A 12,131-nucleotide genomic window follows, 5' to 3' on the forward strand; every position below is an offset into this window, starting at 1 on the left:
CTGAGAATTAAGTCTGAGAAATTAGTCTGAGAAATTAGTCTGAGAAATAAATCTGAGAAATTAGTCTGAGAAATAAGTCTGAGAATTAAGTCTGAGAAATTAGTCTGAGAAAAAAATCTGAGAAATTAGTCTGAGAAATTAGTCTGAGAATTAAGTCTGAGAAATTAGTCTGAGAAATAAATCTGAGAAATAAATCTGAGAAATTAGTCTGAGAATTAAGTCTGAGAATTAAGTCTGAGAAATTAGACTGAGAAATTAGTCTGAGAAATAAATCAGAGAAATAAATCAGAGAAATAAGTCTGAGAATTATGTCTGAGAAATTAGTCTCAGAAATAAGTCTGAGAATATATCTGAGAAATAAGTCTGAGAATTAAGTCTGAGAATTAAGTCTGAGAATTAAGTCTGAGAAATTAGTCTGAGAAATTAGTCTGAGAAATAAGTCTGAGAAATTAGTCTGAGAAATAAATCAGAGAAATAAATCTGAGAAATTAGTCTGAGAATTAAGTCTGAGAAATTAGTCTGAGAATTAAGTCTGAGAAATTAGTCTGAGAAATAAGTCTGAGAAATAAGTCTGAGAAATAAATCTGAGAAATAAATCTGAGAAATTAGTCGGAGAAATTAAAATTAGTCTGATAAATTAGTCTGAGTAATAAGTCTGAGAAATTAGTCTAGGACCAGTATAGGGCTCGTCAAACCTCACTCTCCTGTCATTGGCTCCCTTCCTCCCTCTCACCGATCTTATTGGCCTTCTCCTCACGGCCAAACCGGCGAACAGAGGTCAGGTAGAGGTCGCGGTTCCTGTCAATGAGCGCGATCTTCCGCTCGTTCACAGTACCGCACTGGTCCAGGGCGATCTCCACCACCTCCATCTGAAACCACACACAGAACCGGTCCAGTCTGACCCAAACACCTCCATCTGAAACCAAAGACAGAATCTGAACCGGTCCAGTCTGACGCAATACCAGTCTGACCCATGCACACGCACACGTACACACACACGTACACACACGTACACGTACACACACACACACACACACACACACACAGATGGCTTTCAAGCTCACACACACACACACACACACACACACACACACGGCTTTCAAGCTCACACAGCTGACACCTCTGACCAGCAGGGACCTGGGCGGGGGGGCAGTCGCACACTCGTAACGACAGTAATCACCCCGCCAACCCAGTTCACACCAGGTTACAGTGAGTGTGTGTGTGTGTGTGTGTGTGTGTGTGTGCGCGTGTGTGTGTGTGTGCTCCTGTTCCTCAGAGCTGACAGCTCAGCAGTAAATACAGGGAACAGGGTGATGTCATCAAGGTGAGCTAACCAGAGCCAGCTGGATCCCTGCACACACACAGACTCTCTCTCTCTCTCACGCACACACAGACTCTCTCTCACACACACACACACACACACACACACACACACACACACACACACGCTGCTCTTCCTGTCTTGGAACTGAGCAGCGCTGGCAAAGAGAGAGATGCTGACAAACAGTAACTGCAGATCCTGGAGCGCTCTCTCACACACACTCACACACACGACTCTCTCTCACACACACACACACACACACACACACACACACACACATACATACACACGACTCTCTCACACACATACACACACGACTCTCACTCACACACATACACACACACACAGACTCTCTCTCACATACACACACACACATGACTCTCACACACACACTCACACACACACACACACACACGACTCTCACTCACACACGACTCCCTCACACACACACACACACACACATAAGACTCTGTCACACACAACACACACACACACACACACACACACACACACACACACACGACTCTCTCACACACACAGACACACACACGACTCTCACTCACACACACGACTCTCTCACACACACACACGACTCCCTCACACACACACACACACACACACACATAAGACTCTGTCACACACAACACACACACACACACACACGACTCTCTCACACACACAGACACACACACGACTCTCACTCACACACACGACTCTCTCACACACACACACGACTCCCTCACACACACACACACACACACACACACAAGACTCTGTCACACACAACACACACACATACGAGACTCTTCCCACACACACACACACACACACACCCTTTCCTTCACTTTCTCCGCTGTCACACCAGCACAGCTTGGCTCTGGGGGTTGGGGGGGTCAGGGGGGGTCTCCAGCTGAACTCCCTCTCTCCACCCCTAGGGGCCGCTGTCAGGCATGCGAGTGCAGCTTCCAGTGTGCGATGCACAGCGCTCAGCAGAGCATGGAAGCCCTGAGATGCCCTGTACATATGTACACTTTAATGAGCCACTAGTGCTCCTTAAGTGCAGCCACTGGGCCGCACTGCTTCAGCTGTGAGTCACTCTCTCACACGGAGGATGAGGTCATACGTGAGACGGGAGACTGGGGCAGTCAGCCAATGTTTACTGTATGGCTGCTTTATGGTTCAGCTGCTTATATGGGTATGGTATACTTATACTTAACTTGAATGAACGGTTTGGTATACCTGCCTCGGTAAGTGAAGCCCTACCTTGTGGGTTAAGGGTTTGGTGAACTAGGTGAAGCCCTACCTTGTGGGTTAAGGGCTTGGTGTACTAGGAGAAGCCCTACCTTGTGGGTTAAGGGCTTGGTGTACTAGGTGAAGCCCTACCTTGTGGGTTAAGGGTTCGGTGTACTAGTTGAAGCCCTACCTTGTGGGTTAAGGGTTTGGTGTACTAGGTGAAGCCCTACCTTGTGGGTTAAGGGTATGGTGTACTAGGTGAAGCCCTACCTTGTGGGTTAAGGGTTTGGTGCACTAGGTGAAGCCCTACCTTGTGGGTTAAGGGTTTGGTGTACTAGGTGAAGCCGTACATTGTGGGTTAAGGGTATGGTGTACTAGGTGAAGCCCTACCTTGTGGGTTAAGGGCATGGTGTACTAGGTGAAGCCCTACCTTGTGGGTTACGGGCTTGGTGTACTAGGAGAAGCCCTACCTTGTGGGTTAAGGGCTTGGTGTACTAGATGAAGCCCTACCTTGTGGGTTAAGGGTATGGTGTACTAGGTGAAGCCCTACCTTGTGGGTTAAGGGTTTGGTGTACTAGGTGAAGCCCTACCTTGTGGGTTAAGGATATGGTATACTAGGTGAAGCCCTACCTTGTGGGTTAAGGGTATGGTGTACTAGGTGAAGTCCTACCTTGTGGGTTAAGGGTTTGGTGTACTAGGAGAAGCCCTATCTTGTGGGTTAAGGGCTTGGTGTACTAGGTGAAGCTCTACCTTGTGGGTTAAGGGTATGGTGTACTAGGTGAAGCCCTACCTTGTGGGTTAAGGGTATGGTGTACTAGGTGAAGCCCTACCTTGTGGGTTAAGGGTTTGGTGTACTAGGTGAAGCCCTGTCTTGTGGGTTAAGGGTATGGTGTACTAGGTGAAGCCCTACCTTGTGGGTTAAGGGTTTGGTGTACTAGGTGAAGCCCTACCTTATGGGTTAAGGGCTTGGTGTACTAGGTGAAGCCCTACCTTGTGGGTTAAGGGCTTGCCGTCTCCCAGGGCTTTTCCTGTGAGAGCTTCAAACAGGAAGATGACTGGAGGAAGAGAGGGGCGGTGAGCAGGAGAAGATTGTCACATTACAGTCACATTACAGTCACCTTACAGTTATTTACTGACGCTTTCATCCAAAGGAATATCCCCTGTGGAGCAGTGTGGGGTTAAGGGCCGATGCTCAAGGGCCCAACAGCTGCACTGAACTTATTGAGGCTACACTGGGGCTTGAACCACCAACCTTCTGAATCCCAGTCAAGCACCTTATCGACTAGTCTACAGGCTGCCCTGAAGTCTAATCTCCTGCAGAATATAAACAACTGTAAGTCGGTTTGGATAAAAGAGCTAAATAAGAAATTCTTTATTCTTTATATTATTAAAGGTACAATAGGTAAGATTTTTGTGTTAAAACATTGTTACAAGACCATTATAAATCCCTTCCTATCATTGAAAATGGCTCACTGACATGTTGACTCACCCTCTGCCTGCGTTTATAGTCCTTAAATTCGGGTTTCAAAATATCAAGTTGACGGGCCACCACTCTGTACCAAAACATTGTATAGCAATACCATAATTCAAGCTCATCGGTTGAGAATTGGTTCTAATTGCCACAGCCAATGTCAGTGCGTTCACAGAGAAGGGGGAGGGACAAACAGTGTTGCGGTCTGTGCGTGTCTGTTGCTGCAATTCCTCTCTTGGCCATTAGAAATCCGAAATGACCTATTGTACCTTTAAGTCTTCAGGCTGTGGCAGTGAGCGCAATAGGAACAGAACTGGGCCACACTGGAGAAAGGACAGAAGGGGTTCAGAGCGCAGAGCGGAGCCCCTGCTCCCCGCCGCCGCACTGTTGCATTGTGGGCCGGCGGCTCCACCCACCCTTCTCGTCGGCCTTGTCGCGGATGGCGATGGTGTCGTTGCTAAGCGACACGGTCTGCGTGTTCAGGAGGTCCGTGCGCATCCCGGGAAACTTCGGGGTGGAGACGAGCCGGCCCTCGTACGAGAACACGTACACGCCCCCGCCGTCCACCAGCAGGAAGTGCCTGACACACGGACACGCCCGTGAGGAGGGGAACCTGGACTCGTCCCAACGCTTCACCACTTACTCTGCCTTTAAATCACACGTTTAATGGAGGAAACTAAATCCACAACAGGGACAGCCAAGAGTTACGAGCAGCCAAGATTAACGATGTTACTGTAAACACAGTTAAAAAAATAAAAAAATAAAAAAATAAATATATATATATATATATATATATATATACACACACCAGAAACAACAAATGTAAAAACATACTTACATTCGAAACACCGTTAATCAGAAGGACAAAAGGCTGCTCGAAAACCCAAACTGCTTTTTTTTTTTCTGGATTTCTCAGTTAATGAACAAAAACTGTTAGAATAATAATAATAATAATAAAAATAATAATAACATAAATGACAAATTGCTGTCACTCTTCCACACTGCAATCAGGATTTAGTACACATATCTGCTTTCCCACAGGCTTAGTCACAAAGTCTGTTTGGCAGGAGACAGAGAGAGAGAGAGAGAGAGAGAGGGAGAGAGAGAGAGAGAGAGGGAGAGAGGGAGAAACAGAAGGAGAGAGAGAGGGAAGGGTAGATTGGGGTGTTTGCTTGGCGTCGGATCCTCTCACCTCTCGGCTTGCAGGATCAGACTCACGGACCCCTCCTTCAGGTCGAAGATGAGCGGGGTGTTCCAGTTCTGTGTGCTGAACAAACACAGAGAGATGAGAAAGTGAGAAACAGAAAGAGACAGAAGGAGAGCGACAGACGCCGGAGATGGTACCTGTACACGTAGCACTGCAGGGAGGTGGTGACCACCAGGTGACCATGTGACAGGGATGCCTTAATGACCCGATCCCGGAACTCCAGCACATCCACGGCATCGTTCAACACATTCCGCACCTGGCATTCGCAGAGACAGGAGACAGAGTCAGAGCACAGAGTCAGGGCACAGAGTCAAGAGACAGGAGACAGAGACAGGACACAGAGACAGGAGACAGGACACAGAGACAGAGACAGAGACAGAGACAGAGACAGGACTCAGGAAACACACACACACAAACACTAATGCAAAAACATTTTTGTCAGTAGGCTACTCCAGTTTTTTCCCTTCATGAATAAGATATGACCAGCATCGGTTACACGGTTAATCTCCCTTATTTAATCCCCTCAAACAGAAACGAGAAAACGGCAGAATAAGAAGTGAGACCACAGAGCAGCAAGTCCAGCTCTCTGACCGTAACGAGATGAGCAACGGCTAAAAAAAGGGCGAGGGGGGGGGGGGGGGGGGTTTGGGGTGAGCCGACACCCCCAGGGGTCAGAGGTCAGGGGTCAGAGGCAGGGGGCAGGGGGTCACACAGGCGGGCCCAGGGAGGGGGAGGGCGCCAGCCTGGAACCTCAACCGTGTGGGTTCTCTCGCAGTGCCAGACTGCCAGCCCACGGGCAGTGTTACAGAGACAGTGTTACAGGGGCAGGGGCAGGGGCAGTGTTACAGGGGCAGTGTTACAGGGGCAGTGTTACAGGGACAGGGGCAGGGGCAGTGTTACAGGGACAGTGTTACAGGGACAGGGGCAGGGGCAGGGGCAGTGTTACAGGGGCAGTGTTACAGGGACAGGGGCAGTGTTACAGGGGCAGGGGCAGTGTTACAGGGGCAGGGGCAGGGGCAGTGTTACAGGGGCAGTGTTACAGGGACAGGGGCAGGGGCAGTGTTACAGGGGCAGTGTTACAGGGACAGGGGCAGGGGCAGTGTTACAGGGGCAGTGTTACAGGGACAGGGGCAGGGGCAGTGTTACAGGGACAGTGTTACAGGGACAGGGGCAGGGGCAGTGTTACAGGGACAGGGGCAGTGTTACAGGGGCAGGGGCAGTGTTACAGGGGCAGGGGCAGGGGCAGTGTTACAGGGGCAGTGTTACAGGGACAGGGGCAGGGGCAGTGTTACAGGGGCAGTGTTACAGGGACAGGGGCAGGGGCAGGGGCAGTGTTACAGGGGCAGTGTTACAGGGGCAGTGTTACAGAGACAGGGGCAGGGGCAGTGTTACAGGGACAGTGTTACAGGGACAGGGGCAGGGGCAGTGTTACAGGGGCAGTGTTACAGAGACAGGGGCAGGGGCAGGGGCAGTGTTACAGGGGCAGTGTTACAGGGACAGGGGCAGGGGCAGTGTTACAGGGGCAGTGTTACAGAGACAGGGGCAGGGGCAGTGTTACAGGGGCAGTGTTACAGAGACAGGGGCAGGGGCAGGGGCAGTGTTACAGGGGCAGTGTTACAGGGACAGGGGCAGGTTCACTCCACACTTCTCTTCTTTGAACAGGCCTCTGCGTCAGAGACTGCCACACTTCCCTCTGCCCCAATCTGTTCATGATCAGGGTGTTAGTGCAGATAAAGCTCCTTATCTATTTTACACTAAAACGTCTACAAATCAGAAACGCCTTTAAACTGTCACAGACAGATACACCCACATGCGCAAGCGCGCACACACACACACACACACACACACACACACACACACAGCAGCATGCACAGATACACACAAATGCATACACTCACAAACATACACACACACACACACACACACACACTCACACACACACACAGCAGCATGCACAGATACACACAAATGCATACACTCACAAACATACACACACACACACACACACACACACACTCACACACACACACACACACACACACACACACACACACACACAGCAGCATGCACAGATACACACAAATGCATACACTCACAAACATACACACACACACACACACACACACACACACACACTCAAACCCCCAACACAAAAACAAACACACAGGCAGAAAATTCAGGAAAACAGAACACGGTAACTCGTTTCGCAAAAAAACACATTCAGTCAGATGAAGTGTGTCCCGTCACTTCAGCATTTTAAATAAACCTGTTCAGGGGCCTCCCTGAGTAAACCCCACCCCTAATCGAGGCTCAGGCCCCTTTAAGGGCAGGGGAGAGGGGGAAGAGATGCAGGTGAGAGGGGGAAGAGGTGCAGGTGAGAGGGGGAAGAGGTGCAGGTGAGAGGGGGAAGAGGTGCAGGTGAGAGGGGGAAGAGATGCAGGTGAGAGGGGAAGAGATGCAGGTGAGAGGGGGAAGAGATGCAGGTGAGAGGGGGAAGAGATGCAGGTGAGAGGGGGAAGAGATGCAGGTGAGAGGGGGAAGAGGAGCAGGTGTGAGGGGGAAGAGGTGCAGGTGTGAGGGGGAAGAGGTGCAGGTGTGAGGGGGAAGAGGTGCAGGTGAGAGGGGGAAGAGATGCAGGTGAGAGGGGGAAGAGATGCAGGCGAGAGGGGGAAGAGGTGCAGGCGAGAGGGGAAGAGGTGCAGGTGTGAGGGGGAAGAGATGCAGGTGAGAGGGGGAAGAGGTGCAGGTGTGAGGGGGAAGAGGTGCAGGTGTGAGGGGGAAGAGGTGCAGGTGAGAGGGGGAAGAGATGCAGGTGAGAGGGGGAAGAGATGCAGGTGTGAGGGGGAAGAGATGCAGGTGTGAGGGGGAAGAGATGCAGGTGTGAGGGGGAAGAGATGCAGGTGAGAGGGGGAAGAGGTGCAGGTGAGAGGGGGAAGAGATGCAGGTGAGAGGGGGAAGAGATGCAGGTGAGAGGGGGAAGAGATGCAGGTGAGAGGGGGAAGAGATGCAGGTGAGAGGGGGAAGAGATGCAGGTGAGAGGGGGAAGAGATGCAGGTGAGAGGGGGAAGAGATGCAGGTGAGAGGGGGAAGAGGTGCAGGTGAGAGGGGGAAGAGATGCAGGTGAGAGGGGGAAGAGATGCAGGTGAGAGGGGGAAGAGGTGCAGGTGAGAGGGGGAAGAGGTGCAGGTGAGAGGGGGAAGAGGTGCAGGTGAGAGGGGGAAGAGATGCAGGTGAGAGGGGGAAGAGATGCAGGTGAGAGGGGGAAGAGATGCAGGTGAGAGGGGGAAGAGGTGCAGGTGAGAGGGGGAAGAGATGCAGGTGAGAGGGGGAAGAGATGCAGGTGAGAGGGGGAAGAGGTGCAGGTGAGAGGGGGAAGAGATGCAGGTGAGAGGGGGAAGAGATGCAGGTGAGAGGGGGAAGAGGTGCAGGTGAGAGGGGGAAGAGATGCAGGTGAGAGGGGGAAGAGATGCAGGTGAGAGGGGGAAGAGATGCAGGTGTGAGGGGGAAGAGGTGCAGGTGAGAGGGGGAAGAGATGCAGGTGAGAGGGGGAAGAGATGCAGGTGAGAGGGGGAAGAGATGCAGGTGTGAGGGGGAAGAGGTGCAGGTGAGAGGGGGAAGAGATGCAGGTGAGAGGGGGAAGAGATGCAGGTGAGAGGGGGAAGAGATGCAGGTGAGAGGGGGAAGAGGTGCAGGTGAGAGGGGGAAGAGATGCAGGTGAGAGGGGGAAGAGATGCAGGTGAGAGGGGGAAGAGGTGCAGGTGAGAGGGGGAAGAGGTGCAGGTGAGAGGGGGAAGAGATGCAGGTGAGAGGGGGAAGAGATGCAGGTGAGAGGGGGAAGAGATGCAGGTGAGAGGGGGAAGAGGTGCAGGTGAGAGGGGGAAGAGATGCAGGTGAGAGGGGGAAGAGATGCAGGTGAGAGGGGGAAGAGGTGCAGGTGAGAGGGGGAAGAGATGCAGGTGAGAGGGGGAAGAGATGCAGGTGAGAGGGGGAAGAGGTGCAGGTGAGAGGGGGAAGAGATGCAGGTGAGAGGGGGAAGAGATGCAGGTGAGAGGGGAAAGAGATGCAGGTGTGAGGGGGAAGAGGTGCAGGTGAGAGGGGGAAGAGATGCAGGTGAGAGGGGGAAGAGATGCAGGTGAGAGGGGGAAGAGATGCAGGTGTGAGGGGGAAGAGGTGCAGGTGAGAGGGGGAAGAGATGCAGGTGTGAGGGGGAAGAGATGCAGGTGAGAGGGGGAAGAGATGCAGGTGAGAGGGGGAAGAGATGCAGGTGAGAGGGGGAAGAGATGCAGGTGAGAGGGGGAAGAGATGCAGGTGAGAGGGAAGAGATGCAGGTGAGAGGGGGAAGAGATGCAGGTGAGAGGGGGAAGAGATGCAGGTGAGAGGGGGAAGAGATGCAGGTGAGAGGGGGAAGAGATGCAGGTTCGGGTGAATAAGCCCTCTCTGTTCTCTCTGTTCTATGTCACAGGGCTGTTCCATGTGAGTAAAACATCATTGCCACGCCCACAGTGCTTACAGCATCACCTGGTCGCCCAACTGTGAAAACGCTTCCTGGTTCAGCCCACACTGTGCTAGCCATGGCACCCAGAACAGCTCAAACTTTAATCTGCTTTACTTCCTGGTCAATAGCGACCGGCTGCAGCCGCTAACCACCATCTGCTATTTCTACCGCGGCCTGTGAGAGGGCTAGCCTGCAGGCAAGTGCTAATGCGACGCTAGCTCAGTTAATGGGGTCAGAGGGTGAGTGCGGCAAATGCTAATTAGCATCAAGCAGAAAATGCATTCAATTAGCAGTGTTAGCGTAGCCTGCGCTGGGCGCCAGTTCACCTCACTGTGTTAGCATTGGCTCATCTGGACCCAGTCTCTCCGGGTCGTTGCGGTTACATTAACATTACAGTTATGGGAGTTTGTGGGGACCTGCATGGTGTGTGTGTGTGTGTGTGTGTGTGTCTGTATTGTGGGGACCTGCATTGGTGTGTGTGCGTGTTGTGTGGACCTGCATGGTGTGTGTGCGTGTGTGTATTGTGGGGACCAGCATGGTGTGTGTGTGTGTGTTGTGTGGACCTGCATGGTGTGTGTGTGTGTGTGTGTGTGCTTTACCTGCATGGTCCTCCTCCTGGTCAGTGTGTGTGTGTGTGTGTGTGCGTGTGTGTGCTTTACCTGCATGGTCCTCCTCTTGGCCAGTGTGTGTGTGTGTGTGTGTGTGTGCTTTACCTGCATGGTCCTCCTCCTGGTCAGTGTGTGTGTGTGTTGTGTGTGGTGTGTGTGTGTGTGTGCTTTACCTGCATGGTCCTCCTCCTGGTCAGTGTGTGTGTGTCTGTGTGTGTGTGTGTGTGTGTGTGTGTGTGCTTACCTGCATGGTCCTCCTCTTGGTCAGTGTGTGTGTGTGTGTGTGTGTGTGTGCTTTACCTGCATGGTCCTCCTCTTGGTCAGCGTGTGTGTGTGTGTGTGTGTGTGTGCTTTACCTGCATGGTCCTCCTCTTGGTCAGTGTGTGTGTGTGTGTGTGTGTGTGTGTGTGCTTTACCTGCATGGTCCTCCTCTTGGTCAGTGTGTGTGTGTGTGTGTGTGTGTGTGTGTGTGTGTGTGTGTGTGTGTGTGCTTTACCTGCATGGTCCTCCTCTTGGTCAGCGTGTGTGTGTGTGTGTGTGTGTGTGCTTTACCTGCATGGTCCTCCTCTTGGTCAGCGTGTGTGTGTGTGTGTGTGTGTGCTTTACCTGCATGGTCCTCCTCCTGGTCAGTGTGTGTGTGTGTGTGTGTGTGTGTGTGTGTGTGCTTTACCTGCATGGTCCTCCTCTTGGTCAGCGTGTGTGTGTGTGTGTGTGTGTGTGTGTGTGTGTGTGTGTGTGTGTGTGCTTTACCTGCATGGTCCTCCTCTTGGTCAGCGTGATCTCAAAGTTCTTCCACTCCCAGCGCTGCTCGACCACATGGGCGAAGATGACGTGTCCGTTCCCACAGGCCCCGGCCAGCTGGTCCCGTCGGCCGACCAGGCCACGCTGAACACGCTGCCCGTGGCGGGCTTCTCCAGAGCGTACGACCACTGCGGGGGAGAGCGGGGTCAGAGAGGCGTAATAACGGCACTACTGTATCACCGCTGGCCTGTAGCTTCGTGGCTAAGGTTCATGACTGGGACCAGGAAGTTTGGTGGTTCAAGCCCCGGTGTAGCCACGATAAAATCTCAACAGCTGTCGGGCCCTTGGGCAAGGCCCTCAATCCCACATTGCTCCAGGGGGGGGGACTGGCCCCCGCTTAGTCTAATCAACTGTAAGTCGCTTTGGGCAAAAGTGTCAGCTAAATAACAATTTATTATAATCATTATGAACAGGAAATGGCATTAGCGAAGGGGTAAACACAGGATGCAGCTGTGCCAACTTCATATTGGTGTTCCAAGTTATATTCATCTATATGCGCTCAGGTTTACAGCTCTGTTACGTATGTGCATGAGGGGGTGGGGTATGACCAAAACGGGACAGTCAAACGGCAGTTGACCATTTGGCCTGTTTCAGGGGTAGAGCGGCAGTTGCCCAGCTGGTCCAGGGTTTGCCTGTTTGGCCGGGTTCTGGTTTGGCCGGGTTCTGGGTTTGGCCGGGCACTGGGTTTGGCTAGGCTCTGGGTAGGTTCCAGGCAGCAGTGCAGGAGAGAATGCTGTAATTCCAAATCCCAAAACAGCCGTTTATAACAGAGCCCGGCAGCGGGGGAAGCGCTATAAAAACACTCTCTCTCTGGAAGCCCTTCTGCAGAGCTGGTCTGGGGTCAGGCCTCACACCCTGCTGGGCTCTGGAACAGGGACTTCTGGGGCTCAATACTCGTCTCTGACCCCAGCCAAAGTTTTCAAGGGGGGGGGGGGGGGGGTAAATGAGGACTGAATTTAGCTGTACTTTCCCCCACAGCTCTCTCTCCCTCCCTC

The 12,131-nt window shown here is 52.4% G+C and overlaps 1 protein-coding gene across 1 annotated transcript in view; it reads right to left on the reverse strand.

Annotated features, from left to right (window-relative positions):
- Window positions 1-12,131, reverse strand: part of ift80 (intraflagellar transport 80 homolog (Chlamydomonas)) — a 67,989-nt gene that overhangs the window by 18,761 nt on the left and 37,097 nt on the right. The window contains 7 exon segments of the mRNA XM_061216847.1: window positions 734-869; window positions 3,545-3,609; window positions 4,442-4,605; window positions 5,218-5,292; window positions 5,370-5,488; window positions 11,086-11,198; window positions 11,201-11,264. Coding sequence (XP_061072831.1) covers window positions 734-869; window positions 3,545-3,609; window positions 4,442-4,605; window positions 5,218-5,292; window positions 5,370-5,488; window positions 11,086-11,198; window positions 11,201-11,264 — 736 coding nt within the window.

Source organism: Conger conger, chromosome 13 (assembly GCF_963514075.1).
Source record: "Conger conger chromosome 13, fConCon1.1, whole genome shotgun sequence".
Classification (NCBI taxonomy): Eukaryota; Metazoa; Chordata; class Actinopteri; order Anguilliformes; family Congridae; genus Conger; species Conger conger.